The sequence below is a fragment of the Pararge aegeria genome, chromosome 12, assembly GCF_905163445.1.
Source record: "Pararge aegeria chromosome 12, ilParAegt1.1, whole genome shotgun sequence".
Lineage (NCBI taxonomy): Eukaryota > Metazoa > Arthropoda > Insecta > Lepidoptera > Nymphalidae > Pararge > Pararge aegeria.
In genome coordinates this window covers 13,536,598-13,553,074 of record NC_053191.1, presented here as the reverse complement: position 1 = coordinate 13,553,074, position 16,477 = coordinate 13,536,598, and the positions used below count along the sequence as shown (strand labels likewise).

At 35.8% G+C, this 16,477-nt stretch overlaps 1 protein-coding gene across 1 annotated transcript in view; it reads right to left on the bottom strand.

Annotated features, from left to right (window-relative positions):
- Positions 1 to 16,477, bottom strand: part of LOC120627938 — a 56,505-nt gene that overhangs the window by 25,508 nt on the left and 14,520 nt on the right. The window contains exons 2-5 of the mRNA XM_039896066.1: positions 2,314 to 2,517; positions 2,067 to 2,224; positions 1,257 to 1,347; positions 95 to 240 (exon numbers count right to left, since the gene is read on the bottom strand). Coding sequence (XP_039752000.1) covers positions 95 to 240; positions 1,257 to 1,347; positions 2,067 to 2,224; positions 2,314 to 2,511 — 593 coding nt within the window. The 5' untranslated portion in view covers positions 2,512 to 2,517. The remainder of the gene's footprint in view (positions 1 to 94; positions 241 to 1,256; positions 1,348 to 2,066; positions 2,225 to 2,313; positions 2,518 to 16,477) is intronic.

Genomic DNA, 16,477 nt, shown 5'->3' with positions numbered 1-16,477 from the left:
ATGGTAATAAAAGTCTTTATCAAGAAGTTATCAGATAACTGTCACATTTAATTCTAATAATTTTCTGGAATTAATTTAAAATTAAGAATCTTACTTTGGTTGCAAATAGCTGAGGAGGTCGTCATCCATCCATTTGACACACTGCATAATGTTTTGAGGTCTGTGCACCGCAGGGTATAGCCTCTCTTCTAAAACCTTGACTTCGCAGCGGCAGTAAGACGTTGACACGTGGAGAAATACCTGAAAAAATGTTTTCAAATTTATTACTTAAAAGGAGACGGTTGGTAATTCCAGAAGGGTATTAATTTAGGATAAGTAGTATCCAAAGGGGCTTATCTTTAAATAAACGTGGCATAAAGGAGTGTTTTTTCAAACCGTGACGTCCAGTAGTGTATGAGTTTACGATTAGAAGTACCCTAAGGGGCTTATCTCTTAACGAGCGTAGCATAAAGCAGTGTTTTTTTCATACCGTGACATCCAGTAGTGTAGATCTTAAATTACGATTAGTAGTACCCTAAGGGGGTGAAATATTAATTAACATGGCATAACGCAGTGCTTTTTCATACCGTGACATAACAATTATTCCAACGCTATGCAATTTTTATTAATAAGGCCTCTATGATATAAAGTTTTGCACGCACACTATCATCGAAGCGTTTTTGATTATCGGAAAGGTATGACGTAAAAGTATTTCCTTTATCTAATTTATTTAGAGTCACTTATCGTGCTAGTTTGTCCCGATAGATATCTGAAGAAGCGTGGACGATTTAGGTTTCAGACCATTGACCACAAATCCCTTTTTTCAACCAGTCTTAGCTTTTGAGTTTTGAGTCGTCAAGTCATTCTGTTTGTAGACTTCAAACAGAATGACTTGACGACTCAAGTCAAGTCATTCTTGACTTGATTTGAGTCTTGATTACGGTTTTGGAATGTAGTGTAATTACTCTACATTCCTTAACCGGTTCGGAAGGCAGATTCTACCTAGAGACCGAGAAGAGCCGGTAATAAACTCAGCAGTTTGCCCTATCTTAGCATCATTTTACACTTTACAGAGGCCTCTCAGGTATTCAGCTTACGTCACGAACTTTTTCTTCACAGTGATACCTTATGATAGCTTAGATTAAATCACACATCATTTAGAGAAGTTAGAAGTGGTGGCGGGAGTCGAACTATGTGCATCCCACAAGGGAGGCTGAGGTTTTAACCACCAGCATCGCGTGTCCTTAATTTACTACTACAGTATTATGGAAAATTACCTCCAGTTTTTTCATTCCCTCTGCTAATTTGAGTACTTTCATTGTTCCAACCGTGTTCATATCAACTGCATCGCGGATGAACATGTCGAACCTGTGAACAGAAATTAGCAATTTATTGCTGTAGCTTATTCCAAATATCCTAGGCAATTTTTCAATGGGTTTCCCAAAAATATATACTTCGAAATCTACTAATGACAAGGTTGCTTGGAAGCATCCGGCTCCGCTTTCATCTCTCACAAGAAAAAAAAATGAATGGTTAAATGTAAAATGTAAATTTTTGATGTTGGAAAAGAGAAACTGCTGAGTTTCTTGCCGGCTTCTTCTCGGTACCGAACCGAACCGACATCTCCGAACCGGTGGTAGAGTCATTACAAACAGACAGACTTGACGTTTCAAAAGTGCTTATATTAGGCCTACTTGAAATAAACGAATTTTGAATTTTTTTGAATTTAACTACGACAATACAACAATACAAACATCGCCATCTAGCCCCAAAGCATAGCTTGTGTTATATGGACATTAAGATGACTGATGAATATTTTTATGAATAATTAACATTAATATTTATAATATACAGATAGAAACCCAGACTCTAAAAAATATTGGTGATCATCACTAAAACATTTTCCTGTAGTCAGAAAACATAAAAATAATAACACTATCAGCAATATAGCAAAATGTGTTGAAAAAAACTTTAGTATGTAATCTATTAAGAATTTAATAGTGAATTAAAAATTATACCATAGAAAAGAAAAAAAATATGATTGGTTTTGATTTGTCAAATTAGTAGGTTTTTGTATAAAGCTTTACCTGACACACGCAGCACAATGGAAAACAATCTGAGTTTCCCTCTGCAGCATATCCCAATCCTGGTTAGATATCCCCAGTTCTTCTTGTAGCACGTCACCTTTGATAACATGGAGTTTGTCGAAGGACTTAGGAGATTGCTCTTGTAGATGATCAAATACCTGGAATTATAAAATTTGTAGATAAAGTGCTACTCAACAACAGATGGCGCTGTAAAACATGAACTAGGGCATCTTATCTATAAACTTACCCGACAATGCATAAAGTCATCTAGTCTCTCTTTTGTACTTTGACCTCTTTTCGGTCGCATCAATAGGTAAATCTTATTTAAATCCGGGCAGCATCTCAGCAGTTTTTCTATGAGAACTTTCCCCATGAAGCCTGTGGCACCGGTGATGAAAATTGTTTTCCCCGCATAGAACTCCGCGACGCCAATAGATGGCGCCATTTTGACCTGAAACAATAAAAAATTTAGTATAATATATTTTATATGTTCTATAGCCAAATAAATTCGTCACTACATATAGGATGCTTCTCTATTAATTTAATTTTATTTATTTTCTTTATATTTTTTTCTATGAACAGTTTATTTGAACACATTTAATCTCTACTTCTTCTCTCGGACATAATTTTTTTTTGTATTTTATATGAGTTGGGTATTAAAATGCAATAATTTTTTTTTACGAGAACTTTAGCCTATAACCTTTAACTTATAACATCAGTAAGATACGACCATTAGGCGACGAGAAAAATAATTTGCAGTTATATTTTAGTCAGAAAAACGTCTAAGCATAACATAATCTTTTTTTGCGATGTGAAGAAAAATATAGATTATTTTTAATAATAAAACTTCTTTCAACCACCACCCAAAATTCACTAACTAAATACAGTAAATTTCGCAATTATGACATGTAAGACCCAATGTTTATTAACCTAGACATTAAAAAATAGTACACACAGACAAAATAAGATTTTCAAAAGAAAAATACGCGCGACGCATTGATACTTAATATAAAATCGATGGAATTATCATCATAATTATCAGCTTAAATCATTGGAGAGAGGGTTTCAGATCATAGTCCTACCATGCTGCTCCGATGCAATTTTGTGGGCTTTAACGTGCTCTCCGAAGTACGCGATTGGACACCGCCTGTATTAAGAGTTTATTAACCTCAACCAAATACTTAACGTTTCTTGGGAATCGCACCCAGAACCGCAAATTTGGCATGCTAACCACTAGACCAATGACGCAAAAGAATAAAGCAATCGATCGCATACCTAAAACTAATTTAAATTATAAACAAATACGAGGCATTACATTCATACAGTCGTATTAATATTATCGATCCAAATCACGTGTAGCTCAGATTTACGAAACTGTTAATCATTAATCAAGTTCGACTCAACTACGTATGAATTTGTTGCAGCTATACGAAAATGTCAGTTATTTCATGATATAACTAGGAAAATCACGAAATCACGGAGGATATGAAGCCACGAAATGATAATAATAAAGGATTAACAAAAAAGTTGGGTATGAATTAATGGTGTAACTAGGTTACACTTTCAATAATTTTAAGTGACAATAGGAAGTGTTATGGTGTTGATAAAAAGAACAGCCGACTAAGTTGCTTATGCGCTTCTTCCAGTTGTGTGCACTTCATACATGCACAAAAGCACTGCCTACCCTAAAATTTATATATAACTCGTATACGCGGAGGAGTTTTGCTATTTGATGCAATCTTCCTGCTGTTTGCATGCCCTGGTAAATAACTCGGTGCACGCCACTGGCTTCTTCTAAGACCAGGGCGTGTTTGAAAACCTCGTAACTTTAGTTTTAAGTTAACGAATGAAGTTACCACTATCATGTACACATTTTGCATGTACCTAATGCATCAAAAGAACAATATATGGACATTTTTGAATCAAGAAATTTGATTTTGATTTTACATTTACTTTGAAAAAATCCCTTGTAATTACAAAAAAACTTCACAACGTAATTAAACGACCTGAATATAATAAAATGATTTATTTTTTGCGCTAACCTTACTTAATAGGTACTATTTATTGTTCCATGATACCTGATCAAATTCTGAAGGTATAGTTTTTGTTAAACAATCATTTTAGCATTCTGCTAGATTCGCTTTTTATAAGTTGCTATATGCTATATTATAAAATAGTAATTCTATTTTACTAGTCTATTTTGGCATAGAGTTGGACGGAACGACGGAAAATAATATAAACTAATTTTTATTCCAGGAAAACAAACGGTTTCCATGGAATTTGTAAAAATGAAATGCGTTCGAAGAACGCGGGTAATAGCTAAGCACCTATTCTATATTTTAAATATTATGTGATTCATCCAGGAAATTCGTGAAATCACAGACATTGTGATATCTCTGCGACAAACAATTTGAGATATCCGACCGTTGACCAGACCGGTACAAGACGGCGGCGTGTCGAAAGATATCCTTGGCATTTCATGTTTATATAACTTTTACATTACTGTGTTGCATAGTAACGATGTCGTTAACTTACACGTGTTAGCAAATTAGGGACGGCTAATTAGATTGACCCATTAACTAAACTAAATCTGGTTACTTGAAATCGGCGTGGAAATTCCTTTGGATTACAGACTTATGTACTTAGTTTAAAAGACCAGTTGATTACAGCGTGGGATTCACTTGTTCTTACTTAAACAATTTGTAAGATAAATCAATAAGTTTGACGGTATCCGACTAGCGCAGTGGTGGACGCTGTCTTATAAGTGTTGAGGGCTTGAACTCCGGTAAAGGCAATAAAGGAATTTATAATAATTTCTAAATTGGGAAACCTGGGCTAGTGAATGCTTCAGCCGTGGCTAGCAAGCACCCCCAAAGTTACAATATTAGAACGTTCGCACAACATACGGGATGTTGTGCCAACGTGCAAATTAACGAGACTAAAAAAAATAAAAATTCATTTATTTCAAGTAGGCTTTTGAAACGTCTAGTATGTCTGTTGGTAGTGACTCTACCACCGGTTCGGAAGGCAGATTCTAGAAGAAGCCGGCAAGAAACTCAGCAGTTGTTCTTTTACAACATCATTTTACAATTTAACAATCATTGTTTTTATACATTCTTTAAACTTATGTAATGGTAAATCCACATCTCATGGGATAGCACAACATCGGCCATCTTTTATAAATCTATCATTTGCTTGCGCAGGTTATACCTACTTACTGACTGTCAAGTTTTCCTTCAAAAATTATCAGTAGGTGCTATTAAAAACATGCGGTTCTCAAACAGAGAGCGTATGAAGCCGATTGTCCCGGTTACTATAACTAACGTCTGATAATAACCATGAGCTGGAGTAGCGTGGAGTATCTCACAACATCAAACGAGTTGCTGGGAGTCGCTGTAAACAAGCCGCCCGTGGATTTTGGAACTCCCTACAAAAGGCCTATGTCCAGCGTAGGACTTCAATCGGTTTAAGTGATAAAGCAGATGGGCCATCTAATGGAAAGTAAGTGGAAAAACTGTCGATTATAAATAAACATACCCTTCAAAGTGCCGTCCTGTGTCCTACTGGTTACCACACCGCAACACAATGCCACTTTGTGGCATAATTACCTTAGCATGGCGGTATTACTTACTCGGACGACATCTGACGCAAAACTTATAGACGTATACGCTTATGATCATAATCAAACCAAATATATGTTACAATAAAGCTTAACAATTCGTTTAATAGCATCGTTAAACAAATTATTGCAACACAAATAAACCTCTAACAGTATTAGGTAAAAATTAAAAAAATTACATCAGAAATGTACTGTAATAAAAACATTACCATATTTGAGGAACCAACAGAAATAATAATCTTCATTCATAAATAATAACTGCAAATCAAGTTAATAGGATTGCGCATCTTTGTTAATAATAAACTGTGCACTATAAATTTAACGGCTCGACCTTAATAATGTTACCTTTCTACACACTTATAAGACAAACATCTATTATATATTACACTGGTTCGCAAAAAAACCAATATATAAATATCTATATCTATATAGGTTTCGCTAATATGGATTTTGACATAGTCAATCATATGGTAGCCTTGTGGTCTATCTCACCCACCTTTAGACGGAGGCAATTAATAGTAAAGAAGAGGCTCGAGCAGTTATTTCGGATATAGCCGTATAAAGGCCTTCGACCGGGTATGGCGGGAATCCTCTGATGGCAGAAACATATTTAATTCCCATTACCTGGATGACTGAACGTATTCCTCGACCAACTGTTTACCACACACATACCACTTGTTGAACCGGCTTCTATCAGTGGTGCTACCACTAAGTTCTGATATAATCACTTAACTTCAATTAAACGCTAGTTTGTATATATTACTGAGTTCGAAACATAGGCATTGGACATAATTTAAAAATGATTACATTTTTAATTATAAGGCCCACCTTTTGAGAAACTCTACTGAGGTCACTGAGGATCGTATTTCGTTCTTCCAGTGTCAAAAATATCATATCATCGGCCAAACGTAGTTGAGTTATGTAAAAATTTTTGATATTGATGCCAAGTCCTTTCCAATCAAGCAGGTTAATCGTGAAGAGAAGTGGTTAATAGTTTTGGGAACATTAAAACTCCTTTTCGTACTATTTTTCTTGCATACGATATATTTTTAATATAAATATATTTTTTTTGTACTTCAATTTTCTGATCGATTAGGTATTTATTATAAATGAAAATGATTATTATAAATTGAGTTTTTTGTCCGGATTCATAACATCCAAGAATACCGTATCTTAGTTTGGATACGATACACGTGCGCAAAGCCGCGTTCAAATATATCTCGGTAATGATTCTGTAATAATGATTGAGTAATTGTGAGAATAAAATGATAATTGCCTGTAATTGTTGTGGGTAACTCAGCTAGCTATGTTAGGCCGCTTTATTATTAAGTATTTAAGTAAACATAGATACATCCAAGGCACTAGACACACTACATCCCTCAGGCACCCGGGCCACCGCGACGTTCGTTCGACGCCGACCTTATATCAGCATCTATAGGATAAACCTTGGATACACCAAGTGTAAGTGACAGCTACGCCATGTTGTGACGTTACTATATGTGTCGTTGCCTGGAAAAGATCGCTATGCAGCATTAAGGCCGCCAAACTGTCAACGCAGTGTTGTTTTTACTTTTTTTTCTGTAATTTTTTTTTGGTGTGGTGTGCAATAAAAGTGTTTTCATTCATTTATTCATCATCAACATTTAATTTCCTAAAAAGATTCTTATTTCTTTCTGGTTTGTTGTCAAAATTGTTAACGGTATATGAGCCGTATAAAAGTTGAAGTATTGCATTGTCAAACATTCATTATGTAATAAGTTCTCTGATAGAAAATAAGTTTGTTATGCCGTAAATGTCGATAGTTTTAATTAAATATACCCATTACCCATTCATTTTATTGGGTATAATGTTTAGCTTGTTCAACTACTGATCACTTGGTCCTGAGTAAAATTCTCGAAATTGAAGTGGTCCATTTCCTTATCAATGAAAAGAACTGAGAGCTTTGAACAGTATTTAGGGGCTTAGCTTTGATTCCTTTATCCTTTTTCCAAAGGCGGCCTTCGCCCACTGCTCAGCTACGGGATGTAATATCCTGTGGATGGTGATAAAAGCATGCATCTATATACGCAATTGATAAAGTACTACCTACTGGTCTTAGTATTCAACGGACAGTTATACTGGTATGACATGTTATCTATTATGCAAGTAACATCAGCACATGGTTATATTATTCATGAGTACGCTCTTTTATCTGTCACGACATCTTGCGCGCTCTATGCAGACAAATCTTTGTGGAGTCTACCAATCCGTACTTCTAGGAGGAGACACGTGCCCTGTAGTTGGCTGGTAATGGGTCGACAAAGTGGTGCATACGTTTAAGAATGCGTATTGACGAAATAATGTTTGTTTTAACTTCTATCGTGGTTTAATTATTTTTCTTTCGATTGTTTGCAGTTTGACTTTGTAAGATCAACGTGTGTTGACGATGCAACAGAACGAAACGAGTGTTGAGATCACAGTTTAAAAAAACTATATGGCGGATGAATAAATGCATGGAAGAATGTTTATTGTACACCACAAGGACAATTTACAAAAAAATACTTAGAATTTACGTTTAGGTAGAAAGTTCAATTTAACGCTAGATGCTTAGTAGGTGGTACAACATTAAAATATGAATACGTAGGGTTTATCACTCGGCAAGGTTTTTTTTATACCTGCAATCTCACCTTGTGATGATGCAGACATCGTCAGCTGTTAGCGGATTTTAAGGGGTATAGCAGATATATATATATAGTTACTAGCTGTTGCCCGCGACTTCGTCTGCGTTTGATTTTGTATTTTTAAAGCATTCAGTATCGCTAAGCCTTAAATTAGTATAGTAGTATTATATATATATATATAACATGTGACTGTCAATTAATTATAGAAAAATTATTTGCAATAAAATAAAATTGCGACTATAATTAAAAAACTAAACTATCCTATCTCTTAAGTTGAAACAGACTGCTCACGGTGTGCCAATTTAATTTAAAATCGGTTAAGTAGTTTAGGAGTCCATCGCGGACAAACATCGTGACAAGAGATTTATATATATTAAGATATTACACTAATCGATTTTAACGCGGCATAGATTTGTCGGTAGGGTGGTACCAGACCAGAGAAAATTCAGAAATTATAAATTTCCTTATTGCCAGGGCTCGAACCTAGGTCCTCCCATTAAAATGAGCCTCATGACTGCGCTATGGACTTCGTTGTTTGATCTTCGAAATAAACATAAATATATAATTAGACGGTTTTACGAGAAGTAACCAGAATTATAGTCGATGTCTGAATTTTGTTCTTGACCAAATCGAGACATGCGTATAGTTTAAATAAAATTACGCGTAACAGACGCATATACTGATCAGATACAATAGTATCATGATGCGTAGTAGCATGAATATATAATACACGGTGATGTACGAGGTAGACATTTTTATTGCAAAATTATTCTAATCTGCTTACAACAGTGAGGTGTTACTACCGTTATATCCTATAATCATGGTATAATTCATTGTATAAAGTCTACTGATACTGATAAAACAGAGAAACCTAATTTAAGCAACAGATACCAACCAAATCTTATGTTTTAAGAAGTTTTGTTTATTGCTAGATCTTATATACTTACTATGTTTTTAAATACTTCATTTAGAACTGTCTGTCTGCCTACAAACTTTTTTGGTCCTAAATAAAGTTTATTATTATCGAAATTTATTCTCACGCACGGGCGTGAATACAAGATATATATATATGTTTACCTAGATACCAAAACTACATCAATATGCTTACTTAGATACATAGAGATTATTATACTTTACAAAATTGACTGTGAGATAGTGATAACATATATAACCCCTGCCAAGTTTGCTGTAGACTCTTCTTTAACATGGGTGCGTTTGGAACCCCCTAGCTTTGGTTTTAAGTTAACGAATATAGTTATAACCATCACCTAACATTTATGTTAACATTAATGTTAACATACATGTAAAAATATGATATGAATGAACGCTTTATAAGTGGCTGTGATAGGCAGTGGGCGTGCACAGCGTTTTTGACCAGGGTATGCATAAAGCCGGTACATGGCATAAAATGGAAAAATTCCCCTCCAATACGACTTATATTAAATAATTTGGGTATGCAGTGCTTTTGTGCATGTATGAAATGCCCGCCACTGGTGATAGGTCTACATAAATAAAACATTTTAGACTTTGAATTTAAACCTTTTAAAGAGTTAAGTATTGTTGAATGTTGAGACGGTGCACTTTGGAATGCAAATTCTACTAAAAAGTAAATTCTTTTTACTAGAAATTTCAGCAGTTGATTTAGTCAAAAATCAACGTTTTTCATATGAAATCCGACTGCTTCCAATTACACACCAAGCGATCCAACCAGACCATCGCTAACTATTGAACGCTGTGTGTTTCTCTTCCTGCTGAAATTACAGCTGAGTAATTAGCTCGGAGATCCGTGCCACGCGAGGGTCCAAGGATGCACCGAGGATGGCGTCTGAGCACCGTTAAACCGAATAGCCCTTAAACTAGTATTGGAGCGGAATTGTGGGTCCATGCTCTAAGAATCTGTTTTTCATGAGAGAAACCCTCTCACCAGCATTAGGACGTTGATCAGCTAATAGGTAGTGATCAGCTATTTGGGATTCCATTCCAGGCACACGCTGTCGACGCTAAGCATGAAACACGGTCTGCACTATTATGAAAACACTATAAATAAAGATTAGCTCAGAAACAGAAACGCCCACAACGTTGCATCAGCAATCAGTACCTAAATTACCCACTTCATAAATTGTACCTATGTATTTTTCGCACGTATTATGAGGTCAATAACCTTGAGAGATATGTTTGTTATCATGACAAAGGCAAAACAAGGATTAAAAGGTTGTTTTGGTTTGGTTGGTTTGTTCTAGAAGCGTGCGCAAAACTCCTAACTAATCTACTTTCGAAATTACAAAAAATATAAAAACATGAATGCCAAACACGAATTTCCACGTTTAATTATGCCGCCATATTGTTTGAATTTAACGCCCAATGAGAAACATGCTATTTAAGATAGATTAATATATTTTTTTTTAGTTCCCTACAAGTGAGCCCTTGACTGCAATCTCACCTAGTGGTAAGTGATGATGCATCTAATCTGTTTCTACGCGACATTGTACCGGAACACTAAATGGCTAAGCGGGTGGTAAGCCACGGTCAAAGTCTTCCAGACCAGACCAGAGAAAACTCAGAAACAACGGTGGTACAACATAAATATATGAATACGTGGGGTTTATCATTCGGCAAGGTTTTTTTATACCTGCAATCTCGCCTTGTGATGAGCTAAGATTTCCCCGCGATGCTTTTGCCTGTATCTAGAAAGCAAACTACTGGCCCTCGTGGTCAGCGATGATACAGGCTCAGTAGATGGCTGGTTAACCTGTTAGGGCTATACCAGTTATATTAAACCCATTCTACTAATCATATGGCATCGTACCGAATTTTTGAATTTATTTAAGTTATTTGTTTTTCTTTTATTATTAAAACATACTGTACAGTAAAAAGTATGATTGATGGATGATGGTTTACATAATAAGATAAGTTAGTAAAATTTACTATATGTAGTATGTACCTACATATATAAATAATGCTTGAATCATTACTTTTTTGGTCAGTCGTGTAAAAATCGGTAATTAATTTTTAATTTATGTTAAGACTAAGCGGACTAGATGCACTGGCTGGCCAAAAACTTAATTGTTTTTATCTAGATCACAGCCATTGTATGGAAATTTCTATACTTTGGAGCTATCTTCATTTCACAATAAATGTACTGGATACATATACTTATCATCCCACATATTCAAACAAATACTGAAAATATACCAGGAAAGATTTAATTCTACATAATTGTAAGTTTTTTTAAATAGACATTAATTACAATAGAAATGCTTTTTTCCTCGTTTTAAAAAACAAATGAGTTATGTAAGTAGGTATGCATACCTCGGTCAGTAAACTCATTTTTTTCGCGACTTCATCGTCGCCTGTCATCGGGTCGGGTTGATAAAATTCTCAAATTAAAAGACTTGCTTTTCACAGTATTTGAACAAATCTACTTACTATTCGTGTTGGACACGAGAATGATTTTCTATGTATATAATGAATATGTATATAATGCAGGTTTTATAACTATGAAACGGTTTGTCCTGATTGACGGACACAGATAAGCTACGGAAATATTGAAGCGCCCTCGCATGGGTACCTACGCTACGCGACGCGTACATTACATAGTGACAGAAGTCACATGATTGAAATTCTTACATGTAATGTTAGGGCTGTATCTGATTTCTTTCAGTAAAACCTATGGCAATGGTTTACTCAGAAACACAGATAGGTCTCAGAGAAAACAAAAAAAAAATACAAATACAAGAGAGGGATAAAATAGAAGGTACAATTTAGCGGCCTTATCGCTACACAGCGAGATCGTACAGGCAACAAAAGGTGTATTAAGAAATAGCTGAAGATGCATGGCATGAGGGACAATAAATAGATACATTAAAACATATAAATTCACTACTGTGTTTGTGTTGTGTTTTCCAGAAAAAAAATTGGTAAAATTTGAGGTTATGTTAACATTTTTATCTGAAATCTAGTAGAACCTAAGTATTCATATTCTACTTCTAAACTTACTGAGGCTACCACCTTTTGCTCTTTTCCTGCTCCAACGAAAGATTTATTTTTGTGCCTTGCAAAAAGAAAAGCAGTGTGCGATGAGGAGATATAATGGAGGAGGCAAAATAGCCGCAGGGAAATTTGTTAATTTTAGGGATATCATAAAATCCACGCAAACGAAATCCGCTGGCATCCGCTAGTTTTAAAATAAACATTTACGTCTACAGCGAACTAATATACCTACTTGTTTCCGGAGGCATTCCGCTACGATTTAATTGATGTGCACGGAAATTCCCGTGATATATTTGTTTCAGACATAACTCCGTCATGTCGGTATGGGTGATGCTACGCATAAGTTTTTGTTGATCCTTTACGGTGTAAAGTTTTTAGGCACTTTATTAGTTTACATTGGTAGGTTTGCTTGGTAGGTAAATGTAGATTTTGACACAGAATTTTGTAGGATAACCTCCGATAGATCGGTTTATTCTCTGAGTTCGATTCCCGCTCGCCCCTTAAACTTTTCGGAGCTATGTACGTTTTAAACACTTGCATTAACCTTGTAGGAAAACATCGTGAGGAAACCTGCATGCGAGTTCTTCAAAACGCTTTCTAGGACGTGTGAACAAATTCAAATTCAAATTCAAAAATTCTTTATTTATGTAAAGCGTCCATACATGATATATGTTTATATAATTGTAAGGGTAAGGGTATTGCCAATAGCTATATGGATAACTTCGTTCGTCAACTTAAACTTAAATCTACGAACTATCTAGCAACTATCTAGCAATCCGCACTTGGCCAGCGTGTGGACTACGGCCTAAGCATTTCTCATTCTGAGAGAAGACCGGGGCATATGGGGCATTATCTATGATATCGAGATATATATGCGTAGTTGCAACACACATAATGAATTATAAAAAAAAACAATAATTCTCACGCTCTGGATTCCTCCAAACTGTTTCTCACAGCACGTGGGAAATACAACGGCAGGTAAGTGCCTACATTCAATACAATTTTTACTTTACTAGCAGACCTGTTTATTTGCGATCATTCAGTTGTTTATCTACAAACATTTCATAAGATTTCGATAATTGAAAACTTGGTATAGAAAACCCATTATTAGCCCATGAAAGTATGGGAGAGAGAACTTTGGAGAATAGGTCCCCCACACTGCTTGCTTCTATGTGGATTGGCAGGCTATAACGATTATTATCACAAACCTAGAGTTAAGAACATGCAGAACACTCATTCAGCCATTATTGCTTGCAGTGCATTGTGTCTGAAAACAGTGAAAACGCAACGCGCCCGTTTCGGAATGTCCTAGCTTACATAATTTTCCCATTTTCCCATTTCATGGTGTATGTTTAGGACATTAGAGGTAAAATAATTACTGTCAACTGTAAAATGGAATGAAGTGACTAACCGCTTGTGCGAGAATCTCTACTAAAGTGGAGTGGTTCAATATTAGTCGTGTACTCGGTTTCTGTATGCTCTTAATTCTGTGATCACATGTTAGCGATAATAAACGCGACTGACGGCTCGAAATCTGCCCTCTGAGGAACGGATGCTCACCAATTTTCTAACACCTTTCTGGTCCTATTAGTTTTTGGCTAGATTTGAAAATCGAACCTCAGATCTCGAGATACGTTATTGAATGTGCTAACTTCTGCACCAACGATGCAGTTATTAAGTATAAAAAATTGCTCAGACTGACAGAAATCAGTTGAAGGTAAACCTTTGCTAAGAGTTTAAAGTTCGATCTATCCTTTCACTCTTACAAATCTTGTTTTGGGTAGTTTTATATTACCAAGGAGTTCGTGACCTAGACGTAGAAGTAAAATGACGTGAACTTGACGTAGAACAAAATGGCCTCCCGCGTCATTCATTGTTTCCCTATGACGTAGTTATAAAGGAAATTAAACCGATACTCGATAATGCAATTCATATTAATGAAAAGGAAGTCGCAAACTTCCCTGCTTTTACTAGTCCTTGAGAGATTCAAAACTTACGGCATTCTTTAATGTCATTCTTTTAATGACAAAAATGAACAATTTATTCGTGAAAGAGGAAAAAAATGGAAATATATTAACATCTTTACTTTCTTAACTTCAATATATTTTGCATCAACATGCATGACCACTTTTTATGATGTTTTATTTAATACAATGAAAATTAAGCTTAATTTGCTATATTCCGCGAAAAGCAGGAGAATCTGTATGGTGTCATTTATATTATTTTCAATCCTTATACTACACATCAAACAGGCTTTCGGCAATTAACTCTCCACGCACGTGCCGCGCAGACAAGTCCTCTTGTCTCTTAGCTGAGGATCCTTCGTCAGATGTTGACTTAACAATGAACTATTGTTAAGTTTTATTTAGCTATAGATTTTTAGAGTGGGTCATAATCATTTCTGCTGGAGGTTTCTTTAGGCCAGGAGTAAGAAAGCGTTACACAGCTTTAGTTCACCGCGAAAGCATTCTTATCTTATAAATGCGGATCTATGTCTGTTTGTGCTTAATGCGGCCCGTTTACTGAACACGATTGGTACATGTCTGACAGCTGATTGGCGCAGTGGGCAGCGACCCTGCTTTCTGAGTCCAAGGCCGTGGGTTCGATTCCCACAAATATTGTCTATATTTGTATGATGAACATGAATGTTTATCAGTGTCTGGGTTTTTATCTATATATTATAAGTATTTATTTATATTATTCATCAAAATTATTCATCAGTTATCTTAGTACCCATAACACAAGCTACGCTTACTTTGGGACTGGATGGCGATGTGTGTATTGTCGTGGTATATTTATTTATTTATTATTTATTTATTTATGTACTGTATAAGAAATAATTCACAAGGCAACGGACAAGGGGGCAAAATGGGGCCTTGCTTGGTAGGTTATTGCAGATACTAAAAGTTTTTATCCTCGTCATCAGAAAAATAAAAATATTTGGTTTGATAAACATTTCAAGGTAGGTCCAGTACAATGCTGCATAGAAACCAATTAAGGCGGGTTTAACATAACTGCCATACCTCCCACAGGTAAGTCCGTACTATCTTAGACTGAATAAGCGATGGCTTACCATTAGGAAAGATTGTAGTGGTAAAAAAAGATGGATCTACCGTCGGCATATACTAATCTGTAAGAATTTAAGTATTCTGAACGACCTCGCACTAGCCCTAAGAATCCTTATCAACAGGATTCGAATCCGCATCCCTATTGTAAGGACAAAGGACACTTATTTTTCTTTCCGCTTGAATAAAGGCTGTGTTGTATAGTTATATAAACACAGAATTATTCAAGGTCCACATTAAGTGCCTGCGTGTGTTTACATAATATTCAACTATAAAAAGACGTGTAGTGTTATTGACATTGTATCTATTGTTTCCTAGCTGTAGACCGCACGTTTAGGCGACCAGACACTGCTTACCCTATAATTATTATCAACCCTTAACCAACCCATCACAGAGCACGAATGTCCTCTTAGAATTAGAAGGGATTAGGCCGTAGTCCATCATGCTTCTCAAGTGTGGATTGGTAGACTTCACACGCCTTTTAGAGCATTATAAAGAACTCTCAGATATCACGATGTTTTTCCTCCAACGTAAATGCAAGTGTTGAAACGCACATAACTCCGAAAAGTTGATGTACGTAACGGGGACCGTACTCGGAGGATAAACCGATCTATCAGAGCTTATTTTACTTATGATTTAAAGAATGTTGAAACGGTGCCATCTGTTTGATAATTATTTTCGTATAACTTATTAAACATCGGTGTACGCACTAAGTACATATTACAAAAGAACCGGTTCTGTAGGTTTCGGCGCTATTTCATGCGAGGTAAATTAATTACGCGATGGATATATGGCTTGATTCGCATCTTTGTCGCGTGGGGGTAGGCCACCTAGCTTTTCAGGGTTCTGTGGAGCAATGTAAATCGTATTTGTCCTTAACCTTTCCTCAGTGCTTCTGAGAGCTCAGTAATTCGTCAGTCGGGGTTTTAAAATAATCGTTGACTAAGGTTTTTGTTACATGAGTTAACCCACAAATCCACATAAAAGTACTCTTCTCCTTCTTAGGTTGCCGTCGTCTTACGAAGGTTGGCAATCATGACTATCTCAACTTTGGAGACCCTTGCTCTAAATAATGGT